Consider the following 17,405-nt stretch of genomic DNA (forward strand, 5'->3'; position numbering starts at 1 on the left):
CTTATAACAGCTTATTGAGACTGGTATGAGAGTGCAAAAGATGTAATGGTGCAAGACAGTGCAGTTGGCATAATGTAAACAGTCCAGGAATAGTTTAAGTTATAGCAGCTTATATGAGACTGGTATGACAGTTCAATATTTTGTTCAAAAATCAGAATTCTTGCAAGTGTTTTCATGATTTTGTCACAGTGTAAAACTGAAGCTTTTCTAAACAGAACTTGGCAGAAACGAGAGCTTTGGAAGTAATTACAACCTCCCCCCCATTCGTCATGTCCCAGTCTTGCAGTCTAGAATCATGTGTTTTTTAACGGAAGATTTAAGAATTCAAATCATAACATAAGATAATAACTATACTCTATTTGAACATTTATTGAACAATGAATAAATGAATAAATAAATGATGATGAATAAATGATTATTAAATTATGTAGACAAAATAGATACAAATCACTTTTTTAAAAGTGTATTTAAGGGTGAGCCTGTTTTATGATTGTTAATTAAAATTGTGAGAGGTGATATTAAGAGGAGTGGAAACTGCTCTTTTATGTATAGATTCATCGTGTAAGATTATTTTAGACTAAGTGAGGTACTTTTGCTTTTAAAAGAAAGAATCAGAATATATAAACAAGAGTTTTGATATATTCTGCACTGTATTAACACACCATTTCACCTTGGAGAGGAAAACTTAGGAAGTATTAATGTAACAGAAAGTTGGTTTACAATAAAGAAGGGTGAGGTAAGCAATTGGTACAGAGTTGTGAAATTGCATCAGAAAAGCCCCCAAAAACAAGTGACCTTTTAAGTAAGAAAAATAGTGGTTCAGTGTGAGCTGACGTGCTTAAATAACAAAGTGTGGTTTTAACAGTACATTTGAAAGGGAAGATTTAGCCACAGGAAGATTAGCATTGCTCCTTATAATAGCAGTGTTAAATCAGGATTTATTCTCTGAAACCCTTTCTGTTTTTGTACACACAACACAGAGCAGGAAATAAAAAAGAATGCATTAAAATAAAATGAGTCTGACTTTTACAACAGCCCATATTTAGAGTTTAGACTGTGATACTGAACAACAGTAAAAGGGAATGCTTCCTGAGATCCTCCCTGCCGTCTCTTCCCACAAACAGAAAATCTCCTGCTGGCTCCTGCAGTTGCAGAGGCTTTGAACTGAGATGAAAAAACTGGGAAAGCAGGCAGAGAGGCTACTGAAAAGGAACTGAAGAGAGATACAAAGAGGAAAAACAGAGGAGCAAAAGATACTTTAGGTGATGGAGAATGAGACAGGACCAGGAAATGGAAAAGTGGAAATTGCAGGTGTTAAGGAAGAGTGGAGAAAAGAGTTCCTCTTCTGTTTTGTGCTTATCGTGTCTTTTCCTCTCTGCCCTTATTTACTCCTCACTCTCCCTCTTTTAGTTTTTTTCCAATGCCACTGTTTTGTCTTCCTTTATTCATATGTTCCTGTGTTGTGAAGAGCTTTTTCACACACATGCTCACAGAAAAATGTTGATTAACGAAGCTGTAGTCTGTCAGCTGAGGCTTGACAAATGCATCAAGTGGGACTTAGAAAGGAAAGTAAACAAGGTAATAATGAGGAATGATAGAGGAGGGAAAGAAGAAAGGACTTATGTCAAAGGAGGAGAGATGAGGAGGAAGAATCAAAGGGATGAAGAGGTGTAGGTGGAGGAAACCATTATTTTGAATAGAACAAAGAGAGAGGCAATGACTAATGCAGAGATTAAGAAACTAAATGTGAGGTGGAAAAAGAAAAGAGTAAAGCAAGTTAATGAAAAGGGGAAAAGGGGAGAATGTGATGAGCCATCAGTGGTGCTACAAGGAAAAAGCAAAAGAGAGGCAAGTGAGAGAGGAAGCGAGTGATGGGAGAAACAAAGAGAGGCAAATCAATACCTGCCCCCAAACCTGTAAACACACAGTGAGAAAAGGGATTAAGCCCATAAAATGTGTTGGCTGGCTGAATTGCGCCAAGAGAGATATGCCTAAAAGACAAAGGGAGGTAGGCTGAGGCAGTAATGGTGTGAGAGGGAGACCAAGAGAGCAGGGGAAGAGGATAAAAGAAGACTCAAGGTGGGACAGAAAGCCTGAGGAAGAGGGATGCAAGGAGAAAGCGAAGAAGGGCTAGAGGGAGATACTGGGAAAAATCAGACAGAAAGGAGGCAGGGGACAAGAGTGTAAGAATGAATAGGAGACGTGAGAGGGAGGAAGAAAGAGTGGAGAATGGAGAAAGAGTGAAGAGTGAGATATTGCACAGGCGTAAGTGAAAGGCAGAGGTGTGTAAGGAAGGATGGATGAGAGGTGCTCCTCTTCCTCTGGGCTGAGAAGCCATCCCAGTCCATTCAGAACAAAGGGAAGACACAAAGAAGAAATAAAGGAGATCAGAAACCTTCTATTACAGACACAAGTGTTCTCTGGGCATTAGAGACCAAAAGAAATATTGCTTTGTAATATTAACCGCTGGAGTCAATAAGAGAGGTGTTCTTCTACTTTTAGACAGCCGGAGTTTGTTCCCTAACAACAAAGTTGTTTTAGAGGAAAGAGGATCTGAATCCCCATTAGCTGCTGGCTAGCCACCAGCTATTGTTCCTTGAGTCACACAGCAATAAAATGATGAAGTAGAGGCTTAAAGAAACTGGCGCTGGCTCGTGTGCAGGTGTGTGGATTTTCTTAATGGAACTAACATGAGCAGAGTGCATTGTGGAGGATGAAACACTATTTTTCAAGTCTGTAAGGATGACTTCTGGGAGATGCAAGGCTTCTTCAGGACACCGTTGACATACAAAGCCAGAATTAGTCAACTGATTAGGTCGCTGCAAGCAGCTGCAGTTGCCTAGAAACCACAATATAACAAACAAAAGATTTTTCTACTGCTGTTAAAAAACATTTTTTTTGCTAATTGCACTTTGATTCTGCATCCAAATGAGTGACCACGAATCAAAAGAGAGAATACAGAAAAAAGTAATTGTCAAGCACAGTGAAGGAAGATGTCCTTTTGTGTTTTATCTGCAGGATTTGTTACAGTGGTATACTCTGTTTTCAGTATACAGATCTGTTGTCTGTATGTGCATGTGTCTGTGTCTGTCTGCTGCACTCTCTCTCTCTGTCTCTCTCTGTCTGTGCATGTGTACACTGTATATCATCATAGCAGAGTGAATGGAGCATGAAACCATCTGTCTCCTGGTTAGATGAAAATTACACTGACTTTATTAGATGTTTGAAACTATGCAGATGGTTATCATTATCTTAGGGAGTTCCGCACATGCACACACAGAGATGTTTATCAGGGTGTAATGAAGTTATATGTGCAGACATCCATGTGCATAAAATACACACAGATACAGTTAAATCTAGGCTAATCTATCACATCCATTGGAATGTATTTATGTACATCAAAAAAGTGGGTTAGTGTGAATCAGTGGCATCACATACATATTTAAGTAATATAAACAACGTTGTTTTGGTTTAGCTAACAACAAATATCTATGCATTCTGTTTATCATTTGGCCAAACAAATAATGGCACCATGATGCTGCCATCAAAAGTTTAATGGTGTTTAGTAGTTAGCAAGGGGCAAGGAGTTGTGGCTTAAAACTACTGTCAGACATGTCAGTAGTTTTAAGTGAGGAGGAGAAGGAGTTACACCTCAGGCCTAATATATTTTAATAACTTGAACCTAAAAGACATTGTCTGACTAAGAGCTACAACTTGTCCAGACATGATGAGCAGCTACCTGAGCATCAACCAGTTATTAAACACAAGGGTTCAAATTCTTGATCCATCAGCATTGTGGATTTTTCATCGACAAGTTCTATAAAGACTTGTGTCACATTATTAATGCAGAAAAGGCCACACTTCAAAGGTGACTCTTTCCACAAAGTATTTTTAACTAAACCTCCAGTGGGCTGTGGCATTTTGAAAAGGACATTTTTGATGTAGAAGTTATGGATCATATTTAACTTAGCTGTTGGCTCCCTGACAGGTGATCACCCAGAATCTCTCAGTTCATATGGTGACCATGATTTTGTCTTTTGGTTATTTGACTTAAATTTGGTGACCTCCGTCATCTTTTGCTATAATATGGTGATGGTGATCACAGCCACCTGCGGCTTCAGCTATTCTTTGTTTTTACTTTTACATAACACCTCCACCTGTAGCCCATCATTGACCTTAGGCAGCCCAAGGTTTTTCAGTTGATTTACTTGTATTTACATAAGATCAAATGATCATAAGCCCAGCCTTAACCATCACCAGCATACTGCAAGTGAATGGTGTGTGTGTTATTTGTATGACTACTTTTGGTTGTTACAGAGCACCTTCATTCAGTTGTAGACATGTACACTCATCACACAGCTCACAGGTTTAGAGGTAGCAGTGTAACATGTTCCTTGAACTGATGATCTTTTATGTTTGTGTGTGTTTCAGTGATCCAGTGCAGACCTCCCCCTCAAGTACATCATGGGAAAGTGGAAGGGACTGACTATTCATGGGGTTCGAGTGTTAGCTACAGCTGCTTCCATGGTTATCAGTTGTCCACTCCTGCTGTGTTAGCCTGTGAGGGGAATGGGACTTGGACAGGGGACATACCACAGTGTCTGCGTAAGTCATAGTACCTGCTTATACCGTACAGAAAACCGCAACTGATGCACTATTTATCTTTCAGAAACTAACAGTCATTGTTGTGTCTTTTTAGCTGTGCTCTGTGGCGATCCTGGTTCTCCTGGAGGAGGATTCAGAGAGGGCAATATGTTTTCATACCGGTCAGTGGTTAGATAAGCTCTGTGTCTACGTGCATTTTAGTTTGGAAAGCGTGTCACAGTAATCTGTGCAACCTTAAAGTGGTATTATTTTTGTTAATTATTTTTTAAATTGCATTATTAGCGCTTCTGCTAATGTAACATTTTAAGTGTTTCCTTTGCTGTGTATCATGACTATGTGATAACCTGCCACATTTTACTTTTGCACTACACAAACCCTGTGCATAACACTGATTTATTGATCACTTCTCACTAATTGTGTTACAAAGAGCATTGTGTTACCTTTACAGTGAAAAACTCAATCTAATGCATAAAAACATGGTTAAAAATCACTACGTGTTCATAATCAAAAATGTGTGTATCTTCATGTATTCACAAACTACTCAAAAGTGTGTTTGCATATTTGCAATTAAATATCTGTTGTCCCACAGGTCAGAGGTCAGGTTCTACTGCCATGCCCCCTACATGCTGGTAGGCTCCGCCTCCAGAGTCTGTCAAGCTGACGGGATTTGGAGTGGGCAACAACCAGCTTGTATAGGTAACAGGATTATTTTGTGCTCACTTTTGTTGGACATTCAGGTATGTCATTATCATCACTCCTCCAAATATTACTTTGCCTCACACACAAATCTAAATACATTTTAGCATGAGCAGAATGTTTGCACCAATAAGTTTTGAAGGAACATCTTGTTTACTGAAAAAGAAAACATTTCATCAACAAGTCATGAATAAAATTGTGTGAAATCAGATTATTGGTAAACAAGATTGTGGAGCCTGTACTCATATACACATTTTGCCATTAGTATTCCTGCACTGCTAGAGCTGAAGATAGTATCTAATCTATGGATGGAGTGTGTAGTTGTGTGGTTTTGATGTCAGCTTTTGGGTTTCTATGAAGATTTTATCTCGTCAAGCAGCCTTCCATATTTTGAAGTGAAATTGAGGTTTTTGTGGTGGCTGTTCTGAAAACATCGAGCTTGTTCTGGAATTACTTGTCAAATGCTGAAATACAGTGTTATAGCCGAGGTGTAAAGCTGCCCTGTGGTAAAGACCACACAACACCACAGAATGACCAGTATACCTCTATTTGATGTAACTTTTATGATGTTTTTTATATTGCAATACTGAACTGTAAGTACCACAGACCAAAGTAATAAGTAGCTTGAGTCCTATAAAATTCAATACATCTTTACACATATATAAAAAACAATTATCTGCCCTTATTATATTAATTAATTTTTTTACTAGATTTATTCAATTTTCTTACGCACTTGTCATTAAAAACAGCAATCTGTCACAGAAAACTGGGATACTTGATGAACACTAAATGTCTGTGTGTGTGTGTGCAGACCCAGCCTTCAACAGCTGCCGTGATCCAGGAACTCCAGCCTATGGTATCCCGATCATGGCCCAGGGCTTTCAGGTAAGAAATGCATCATCTCAGCAGTTCCACCTTATGTGTTCATATTCTGGGAAACTTTTTAAATTCCTAACCGCATCAGACTGAGTAGCATTTTTGATGTTATCCAGTGCTATACCAAGAAGAAGAATGCCTATATGCATAAATCAGTCAAAACACTTGACCTGCAAGTGAGAAAAGAGTATGTGATAAAAGGTGACTCATACTTATAAAGTTTGACTTTGACAATATTTCCTTTCATCTGTGGTGTCAGGCTGTCTGGAGCAGTGATAAAAATGTGTTGATAGAACTTGCTGGCTGCCCAATCCTTAATGGAATTTGAGCAAACATGCAAATCCTTCAATTTGTGAAGACATAATTGGATATCATCCACATATCATATTTCCCCTGACATATCTACAAAGAGAGGAGGGATTACTACCACCAGGAGAGAAAAAAACAGGCTCCGCACATGATAAAGGAGTAACATTGTTAGTTTAAATGTTTAACACATAGATAGGAATTCAGATAATTCAAAGACCATTGCAAATGATTACGTTCATGAAAACAGACAAATGATATTAAAACATATATATCTATTGGAGGTTAGTTGTTTTGATTTTTATTTTCATCTGGTATTGTACTTTGACGCTGTGTGTAGGTTGGCAGTAAGATTTCCTTCAAGTGCCGCAAAAACTACCACATCCTTGGTTCCACAACAAGAACGTGCCTGGAAAACCTAACGTGGAGTGGAAATCAACCTGAGTGCATTGGTAAGAATATTTCTATCTGCAGATTTTATGTGTCATGATATATGAGCTGCAATTAATGCTGCACTATTGTGTGTCTCCACTATCAAATTACTGCTTACATCCACACAGACTCATATAGAATATGCAGTGAACACTTGATGCAGTGAAAATGAAGGAATAGTGAAGAGTTTTTGATTAAAAAAAGTCATTAGTTTTTCCTTTAATTATATTATATAGGTATTTAAATGCAGTTTTATTTCCCATTGATGCATTTATCCGTATGACCAAAAAGGCATTTGATGTGGTCATAGTGGACTTAGACCACCAAGTAGTTGATTTCTAAGTCCAAGTGAACTGAATAAAGAAATCCATCAAGACCTCAGTTTTTGACCTTTTACTGCAAAATCATACTAAGTGCATCCATGAAGCAAGAGACCACCTGGAAACATTTGGACACACGAACTAAAATCTCCTGTGACATTTCTCCTTGCAGTTTGTGGTTGCATATATTTTGACTTTGCTTTTATGAAGAGAAATGTTTTTTTCTAAGGCATGAATACCAGTGTTAACCACACGTTTCTCCTCTCCATCCCTCAGCCCACTCATGCAGACAGCCAGAGACCCCCACTAATGTAGATGTGCGATCCATGGACCTGCCAACCTTGGGATATACACTGATATACACCTGTCAAGACGGTTTCTATCTGGCTGGAGGATCAGAGCATAGAACATGTAAAAGTGATGGGAGATGGTCAGGAAAACCACCACTTTGCAAAGGTATTCGGAGATCCAGTCACAGCTTGTATAAAATCTTGTCCCTAAAATCCAAAGGGATGTCATAATTTGACAGTATGGTTTCAGATAAAGAGAGATTATCACCCTGATATTATTCCTGTGCTCTTGTACATCAGCCTGAGGCATATGAATGCTTGGGTGAGATTTTTTTTTTATCACATACTCATGGCCTTATCTAGTCTTAAAGATGACGATCTGATAGCTATGAATGCAGTGATGTATGACAACAAATATACAGGCTTATACACAGACAGGAAATAGGCTGCCAGCTGCTGTCCTGGTTTTATTTTTGTCCTTTTGTCTATGGATTCCAAGAAGCCGCAAGTTTTAATGTAAATGTCAATTACCCTGCAAAGTGTGTATAACTACTTGTTTTTACATGGGCTGTCAACCAGTATCCATGGTAATGTCTGATATGAAGCAGACAAACTAAACGGTATTCTCTTATGTTTCAGTTGGAGTGAAAGTCAATCCCAAAGGCAGAGGAGAGTCAGATGTTCAGAAGAACAAGATACGTGGTATGCTCTATACACAACAACTCATACACTGGATATATGCTCCACACATGTACATTAAACATGGCTATAGCACTTCCTTCACAGCTTGTTTTTTTTGCTTTCCTCAAAAACAAGATTGTCACAGTTTCTTGGTTAGTTATGGATATTACATCACTGATTTACAATTATTGTCCAGATGACCAGTCTTTGTATCACATTCACAGCATGACAGTGAACTATCCTGTGCAGACGCTCAGGTGAAATTCCATGTAATACCTTGTAAATTTGTAAAAGGATTTTGTAATCAATATATGCAGTTAGATGGAGGCAGCAAAGGGAGACAAGCACCAGAGAAAAAGACAAATACACAGTAGCAGCTGAGCTTTAAATAAGTCATATATCTAAGTGTGTAATTCAGACAGGCAGAGACTGACCTGCTCAATTATGAAAGAACCAGTGGCAGACACGTTTGGTCTTTTTCTTGGTAAACATATGAAGGTAATCCTTACCCTGTGCTTTTTGCTGCCATCAACCTTGTTCATGATGATAATGTACAACTAGTAGAGGCTACAAACATTTACTGAAATCAACCCTCCAATCGCAGCAGCTGAACATAGTTTAAATCTCTTTTTTGTTTCTGTGTCCTCAGTTCCAGTGGATGTCTTCTCTCCCAACTCTGAGTGGAGCGGCTTCTATGAGTATCTCGGAAAGAAACAGGCCACCACATTTACAGTGACTGGGTTCAATGTCACCAGCAGCAGAGTTAATGTCACATTATTGGAGCCCAGTGGAGTGTCAATCAGACTGTCAGGTAAAAAAACACACACTCAGTATCTACCACAGTAACTTTTCTGACTAAGAAAATGAGATGCAAAGAAATTAGGCCAACAATTCATGTCATTAGCTACAGAGAATTCCTGAAACATTAGCCATTGCCTCCACACACTCATCAAAGTCATCAAATGCTAAAGAGTTCCCAGACAGGAAAATCAGAGAAAGTATGTTTGTTTCACTGTTTCATATAGAACTGTACCTGTGTGTTACTGTAAAGCACCACTTTTGTTGTCATTGAGGTAGAATGAGTGATCACAACCCAGAAGGAGAACTTCACATGCAGTGTAAAAAACACACACTGCTGGAGGTGTAAATAGACAACCTGTTAATATAGATCCAGCTTTCATTCACACTTATTAGCATTACTCTTTGAATCTGGGTCTTTCCCCTATATTGCACATCATTTCATGAACACTGAAATTCTGCAGAAATAGAGCTGTAAAGAATACTAAGGAGAGAACCTGGTGATTATGTACCAGAAGTTGAATATCTGCACGCCATGCCACCAATGCAAAAGGCCCAAATGATCACCTAACAACTTTCCTGGTTGGGTCTCAGAGAATGCGATGTATACAGTATATACTTTTTATGTTCCATTATTGTATGCTTATATTTTGGAAGAAAGTTCCATGTGAAACCTGCACATTCAACTTCAACTAGCAACATATAAAATAATTTTATTAAATTAAGTGTGATATGTTCCTCTCATTAAAGAATTGTCATATTGAATGTCAGCGGTTTTTGTCTTGGCACTACAGTTAACCAAGTAAAGACATGTAGCTGAAGGGTGAATGTCACTGTTTCCCCAGTAATGTGTCATATGCTTGCTACAAGAAATAGGGAATGATAATTCAAAATGTCAAGGTTTCTCCTTCTCTCTGTTTGTCACACAGCCTGTCTGTTTGCCTGCCAGCTTGTCTGTCTTTCCATTCATCATCTTCCCATGGCACCTCTGCATGAATGTCTTTTTCTTCACCATGACAAATGCCAGCACAAATTAGAAGTTAATTTCCTGTTACTGGTATCATATCAGGTTCAGGCAATATTCTGAGTATTTGTATATTCAACATCGGTTCTTTGTTTTTGTCTATGTAGGAACCTACAAGTCCGAGGAAAACCAGCTGCTGTTGAAGGTGTACCAGGTGAAGGGGCCAACAGAACATTACTACAGCAAGTTTAAAAACGACAACTGGGCTATGGATGGATATGTAAGAAAAACATCCCCTTGATTTTGTTGTGTCAAGCATTTTAAACCTACAAGCAGGATATAAAGGAATGGAAAGTGATATTCACTCATTGCCTGGCCTCACATTGTTATAACCTCACCTCACACCCACACATCTGAATTGGGTTTTATGGGAAAGAAATTCTCACTCACAGTATGAAAAACCAATGTTGGTCATAATAAAGGAAGCGTGATCTTTTCTGTCCTGTGGACACAATAGGGCAGATACTCCAGAAACTCCAACTCTGTGAAAAGTTTTAGTCACTAAAAGTAAGAATACTTCCACAGACACCACTTCAATCATCATATCAATATTTGATGAGAGCACCCTTTGCCTCAAAAATCGCATCAGTTCTCCTAGGTATACCTGTACACAGTTTTTCAAGGTGCCTGCCAGGTAGATTGTCCCAAGGATTTTTGAGCTTGTTTTTTTTTACAAGTCTTCTGTGGTTTCAGGCTGGTTCAGTTTCTTCTCCTCACAGTTTCGTCTCCTCACATAATTCCTGCCAGATTCAGTGATGTTTAGATCAGGGCACAGTTTTCATGCTATATAGTGACAGGGCTTATCTGACCTGATGTCACTGTGCAAAGTGTAAGTAATTTTACAGTATATCTAACAACAGCAAATTGGCAACATATATCCCATTTACATTTACTAACTTAATTAAAACTTAAACTTAATTTATTTAATTTGTAAATTACTCTCCTTTGCTTCCCTGCTGAGATTTAGATATAAAAATCAATGAGTGAGTGTACGCATGGCAAATCATGAACATAATGCCAGATGTAAAATCTACCATTGTGCGCTGCTCATTGCGCTGATCATTTATCAGTGATGATACAAAAGGATGGTGTCTGAAAGCTTCACAGAACAGCTAATCTTTAACTCAGCTTTGCTGTTGACATGATTCGCCCAGGCATGCAGCTGCAACTCCAGGAAGTTAATGCCCTCACAAAATAGAATACAAATAAAAATATAGCATCTTGTTGTCCTTAGGGCTATAGATCTTCTCCTACTAATGAATGATCTGACAGTAAGGAGATTAAGTTGTTTGTCAATTTGTGGGTAAAACACTTTTTTTGGAGAGAGTAGAGAAGAGGAGAGGAGTTAGTGATCGATCAATCACATCATTGACACACCAGGGACATTTACTGCATAAAAAGTGTAGTATTGTATAAAAGACTTACTTTGATGGATGACATTAACCTGATGTTAAATGTCTGCATTACATTGTACATATTTTCAAATTAGAACCTAAACTGCCTCATACATCTTCTAGTACTCTCATCAGACAGCCCTTTAAAGCTGAAAAAGCTTGTGTTATAGTCGGTAAAGAGGCTCCTCTAAATTCAACAACAACTGAACACATTCCCTTTCTCTATTTTCAGTGACAGATATAATCTTTTGTTAATTTCAGGTTACTGCTGAATCAGACCAGAAGACATTTGTGTACCAGGGGCACATTCATAGTAAAGATTTTGGCAAGTTCCATCTGACAAGACAAGGTAGGTCTGTTCAGAAAGCCCACACCAACTTATTACAAAACCTCAACACTGTGGAAAACTCTTTTTATTGAAATGGTCTGGTCATCTGTAACAACTGTCTCAGCAGACATGCAAAATGAAGGAATAATGCTGCAGCAAGCTTTTATTAGACATGCACAAGGAGCATATGAATTTAAGGGTGTGCATTTGTCTGTGTCCCTAGGCCCTGTAACCATGGCAATGGACCCATCAAACCCTTACACAAACAGCAGCTCTGTGGCAGCAGCCATCTTAGTTCCCTTCTTTGCTCTCATCCTCTCTGGATTTGCCTTCTACCTCTACAAGCACAGGTAAGCTATATCCTCATTCTCAAACAGACAGCTAGCAGAGTAGAATACAAAACAGCCGTTTTTCTTCTGCCTGCTATCGTTGAAAGATATTTAAAAAAAAGAAAACAAAAACAAAGTTGATGCCTGAGCTGAAAGTAATATGAAAGCAAATAATTACTTACAGGGAAGCAAGTGACAAGATGTAAGTTCCAATTTCCAAGTTCCAGCTTTGTAATTAAACTCACACATGAACAGCATCTTGATCATTTGATCCTCTAGATGTACAATGAATTAAAAATACTTGCCTTGAGGTATGTCCAGATAGCTTCAGTGTATTGGAAGGGGTTGTGGATGTTTTTGATCTTTATATATAGCCAATAATTGGCAACCAATTATTCTGTCATTTTTTACATGGATGCATTACTTAAAAATACTGTATAATCAGTGTTTAGTTCTTGATTCTTAGGTGAGGAGAGAGAACAGTATTATAGCCTTAAAACTCTGAACAATTCATTTAGGCTGAATCTGATTGATCCTAGATAATTATTGTTCCTACAGAGTTCACGCAGTTTCTTAAGATGCCAGATTATTCATGATTATAGCATGTGTTAAATGTCATTACTTTTGTCTATTCAAAAATTGTGAGACTGAACTTCACTCACTCACTTAAAGTTTGGAAATAATTGATAAATTATATGTCATTATAATAACCTGTTGGCTTGCCATTCATAGTGCTACAGTGGACTACTACTACTGTACTCAGTGGACTATAAGGTGTGGTTGATGTTACTGTGGATACAGATTCTATTAGACATACCAGTTACCATGGTAATCCTGAGAAAGCTAAGATTATAACTGCTGTGTACAGGGTGGTGCAAAATACAGAGATATCAACAGTATAATTAGCATGCTGTACTACCAGCACACTATTTAGTGATGTGTTACGCAGCCTGATTGCCAGTTAGCAGTATGCAATGCTAGTTGATGTATATTAAAGCTGATGGTTGTATGCAGGGCATTGTCTGCTGACACAGATGACAATGAGAGACCAAAAGACACCTGGGGGCCTGGCGGCAGGTAAGACTGGCACCCGTCATCCATCTGGTTCAAACAGCAACCAGACCTCCGCCCGCCGCCACATCCTCCGTCAAACTTCTCATCATTTGTTTTTTTTTTAATTTTGAGACTTTTCTTGCTGTTTAGTAAGGCTGCACAATTAACCAAAAATGTCATTCTAATTTTCAAAACTGAATTAAACATTTTATTTTGGTGAATTTAAAAAAATAGAATGATTATTAGTGCAGATGTAAATGGAACAGGGGACCTTGTGTCAACTAAAAATAATTGGGGTGACATTTACACGCAGGAAAAGGAATAATTGTTTAAAAGCAGTGCAGCCCTACTGTGTCAAAACAGCAACCATTCAAAGTTATAAAAGGGCATTTTATTTTGTCTTTGAGCTCATTGTCATCCTTTTGTCAGCATGATATCATCAAGAAAAAAAACAATATTTAACTTACTATAAACTGGCTGCTGTGATGTATGTAATGTTTTTAAAAGCTTTTGCTTCTCTCTTATATTAGTTCTAACTTCAGTCCTCCTAAGCAATAAACGGCAAATGGTTACCACAGCATAACATTAACCTCAACATAATGGCAAGCTAACAGAAATAAAAGTTATTTATCCACATATTAATGTATAGTAGTGGATTAAATGAGAGGCTAAAAGGAAGGTGTGAGTGTGAGCGCTGCAGTCTCTTCCTGCTTTGGCCCATATGTCTGTGTAGCATCTATAATACTGTCAAAGCAATTATGTGTGCCATTTTTCATTCTACCAATAAAATTAAACTATTGCACCTACAGCTACGACTAGCGCAAGGATGTAAGCTACTACTATTGCAGGGAGGTCTGCGGTGTGTGTTGCTGTGTGCAGTTTTGTAAAGTAATGGGTTGATCGTGTAGGGTAGGCTTAGTGGCTCCCCAGGGTTGGATTTCTACCAGTGCATGCACGCACGCATGCACGCACACACACACACACACACACACACACACACACACACACACACACACACACACACGTTCATACACTCTTAATGAGGTCAGAGTCAAACAGCGTTTCAGCTGCAGCACTCCTCCCTGCTAATAGTTCCACAGGGTTTGGGAGTAAGTGATTACATCTAACTGGATTATAGGACCTGATTATCCAAAAATGTAATCTGCGACAAGCAAACAAATTAGAAGGGGGTAGTCATATTTCACTGTACATCAGTTTGAACCCCTGCAGTAATTTTTTAAAAGTCCTCATCCAGACATAGAGAGTAATAATAAATATACATATTTTGAGCTGGCTGACAGCAGGTTACATGCAGCAGACTAATGTTGAAGCTGAACCACTGAAGCAGTTATGCTACATCTTCTCTCTTGCTATAATTTGCACTGCAGTTTGTAGAATTTTACCCATAGCTTACCTTAACAAGGAATGCACGGATAACATGTCTGAGTTTTTCAATACATTTTCATTTTAAATCTTGTCATAGAACAATGGAGAGACATTTGGTTAATATTCAGTTCATTTGTGATACTATGACAGTTCCCGGCTGAGTAATCCTTGAACATCCTCCCTTTGCTTTTTAAAACATGATAGTTTGAAAAGGACATTTTATGCAATTTAAATTATTACAATGCAGTTTTTTTTTATTTTTTAGTCTACTGAAAAGGTCAAAATCTTTACCTTGACTTGTCTCATTACCCAACACTGAAATATTTTTCTTTAAACTTTTTTAAACAGTTGGGAACACAAAGGATCCAATAAAACTGACAGATACAGCCAAAATCCGGCAGACGCAGTCACCTCACAGATGTTATTCTGTATTTCTTGGCCTTAAGGTTTGATTCCACAAAGGCTGTGACTGAGCCATATGCCCTGCTGGTTTGAGCTCTTTGGTGTGAATGTGTGGCTGTCTTATATGTTGGATAGTAAGTGAGAGCTGTGAGACTATGTACTGAGCTGCAGACAAGGGACATTTTACTGTGGCACAGCTTTAAGATAGATGTAATAAAAGTACATCTTGTCATTTTTTTTGCACTGTGTGTCCTTGGTTAGCACCTGTGCTTGCGTTTTTTGGAACATTTATTACCATTTTGTGAGGTCATTTTGTTCAGACTGCAGGCAAATTTTCAGCTGACAATAACAATGTAACTATGCTGATGATTGTTCAGTAGCAGCACTGCTCAGCACTCTGGATGTGACGTCATACATAGTTTGGACCTGATTTTAACAGCCATTTGTGTGTTTTTTGCTTCCCAGACTTTAAAAAATAAATTTGAACAAGGTCTTTTGTGAAATAAAGTTGTCATCAATTTCTTCTTCTTCTCTTTCTCTTTTTCAGGACACGTCCAAAAGTCCAGTACAACGGCTATGTCGGTCATGAGAGCTCTAATGGCCAGGCATCATTTGAAAATCCAATGTATGACACTAACATGAAGCCCACTGAGGCAAAGGCAGTTCGATTTGATACCACACTTAATACAGTCTGCACTGTGGTATAGTCCAGCAAAAATGCAGGCAACACGGTGGTTCAGTCCAACCTCAGTGTGTGCAGTGCGGTTTGACCAAACAACTAGGAAAGAACAAACTTAGGATTCAGACTCATCACCATGAGCAGTCGATGTGTAGTATGCAGGTCCTCTGTCGGCATAATCTGCACAGTAAAGCTCTGCTCCATCTCCTACTTGAATAATGGCACCATCCACACCTAGTCTGAAAGAGAAAGAAGGAAGCAGACATGGATGTTATTAAATAACATTAAGTTAGAGATTTTAGCTCATAGGCTAAAACTCTTCAGACATCAAGAAAAAAAGAGCATGCTTGTCTGTTATTGAAGGAAAAGAAATTAAGAAACCCTCCTTATGTAAAAGGGCTTAGTATGGCCAATGTAACACGGCCCTTGAGAGCTACAGTGTAATAGTGGCCTATCATGATCTAGCCCCATATCCTGATGCCATATTTGCACAGTGGTGTGGACATACTTGGCTGCAGGCAAGGCATGGGTTTGATGGATGTGAGGTTGTACCCTCAGGTGAAGCACATAAACTATTCCACCCATCAGCCCGCTACAGACACTGGATGGTTGTGATTTTGTGAACAAAGGCCGTCATTGGTGCTAGACCAAAAACCTCCCCCTATACTTCCATCACGCTGGACTTGACAAGACTAGACTCTCTGATTGTACTAACAAATACAGCGACAAGTAAAACCAGACCCATTCCTTTAAGAGAAAATTACTCCAAACTTCAAAAGACGCAGGTGGAGGAGTGCCAAAACAGGCAGGTTCCAAGAACAGCTACAGAAATGCTTTAGCCCACAGTACTTGAGCTGAATAAGTTATGTCTATTAGCAGGACAATCACAGAGTTAGCTACGTTTATTTGTCAGCAATTAATTTCTGAATGACTTCCTGTATTTGTCCTTACTTTCTGCCATTATATTGTCTTTAATGATGACATCTACCCACAGTACATCACAACTAATTAGACTGAAACAACAACCTGTGAACTTTTGAATATTAGGTTATCAAAGAGGTCAATCAGTCCAGTATTGCATAGTAGCACTGGGTAGATTGTGCTAAACCAGAAAATCAGACATGATGCCAGGTTGGTGTACACAATGGACTGGTTTCCAGAGGCCTGTCTAACACAATCAAAGAGTCAGACAACTGATTCTTCTTCATGGACTAGCCAGGATTCTGTGGTTGGTGGCTGAACAAGTGAAGGCCTGGAGGCAATAAGCTGTCAGGATCAACGACTGCTGCAATCAGCTGTGGCCAAATCCAGGAAATGATTTGTCTTCTTCTTACTCTGGCCGGGACTATCAGTCAAATGATTACTGTTTTTTTTTTCTACAGTATATCTCGAACCGCAAATTCACAAAGAGATGATTAAAAGACTGGTTGGCTGACAGACACAAGACACATGGATACACATAAAAGGACAGATAGACACCTCTGTCGGTTTTGCTGGAAAAAAGAGACAAGGACATGTTGCTGTGGAAACTGAGACAAATAGCTGTCTCTAGTTGTCTCTTCTGGCATTTTTCTTCAGTGAAGATATTGATGAACAGACTCATATGTTCAAAAACCCAGTGGCACCATGGGACTTCCCAAACCACTGCTGCTGGGGACCCCAAAATAGAAACTTTATATAAACTGCACAAATTTTGCACTAGTGTGTTTTTCTGACTGGGTTATGAAAAAAAATAATACTTTTTGGGTCTGAAATGGGTTTGAAAAATGAGTCATTCAAAAAAGAGAAATTTTATTCAAAAACGTC

General features: G+C 38.6%; 1 protein-coding gene across 1 annotated transcript in view; it reads left to right on the forward strand.

The window, feature by feature from the left end:
- Positions 1 to 15,627, forward strand: part of LOC114433624 (CUB and sushi domain-containing protein 1-like) — a 219,612-nt gene extending 203,985 nt beyond the window's left edge. The window contains exons 63-74 of the mRNA XM_028402269.1: positions 4,432 to 4,605; positions 4,700 to 4,766; positions 5,195 to 5,301; positions 6,113 to 6,186; positions 6,824 to 6,935; positions 7,512 to 7,691; positions 8,165 to 8,227; positions 8,856 to 9,017; positions 10,136 to 10,248; positions 11,684 to 11,801; positions 11,998 to 12,100; positions 15,468 to 15,627. Coding sequence (XP_028258070.1) covers positions 4,432 to 4,605; positions 4,700 to 4,766; positions 5,195 to 5,301; positions 6,113 to 6,186; positions 6,824 to 6,935; positions 7,512 to 7,691; positions 8,165 to 8,227; positions 8,856 to 9,017; positions 10,136 to 10,248; positions 11,684 to 11,801; positions 11,998 to 12,100; positions 15,468 to 15,627 — 1,433 coding nt within the window. The remainder of the gene's footprint in view (positions 1 to 4,431; positions 4,606 to 4,699; positions 4,767 to 5,194; positions 5,302 to 6,112; positions 6,187 to 6,823; positions 6,936 to 7,511; positions 7,692 to 8,164; positions 8,228 to 8,855; positions 9,018 to 10,135; positions 10,249 to 11,683; positions 11,802 to 11,997; positions 12,101 to 15,467) is intronic.
- Positions 15,628 to 17,405: the final 1,778 nt, after the last annotated feature.

The sequence above is a fragment of the Parambassis ranga genome, chromosome 3 (assembly GCF_900634625.1).
Source record: "Parambassis ranga chromosome 3, fParRan2.1, whole genome shotgun sequence".
Taxonomy (NCBI): domain Eukaryota; kingdom Metazoa; phylum Chordata; class Actinopteri; family Ambassidae; genus Parambassis; species Parambassis ranga.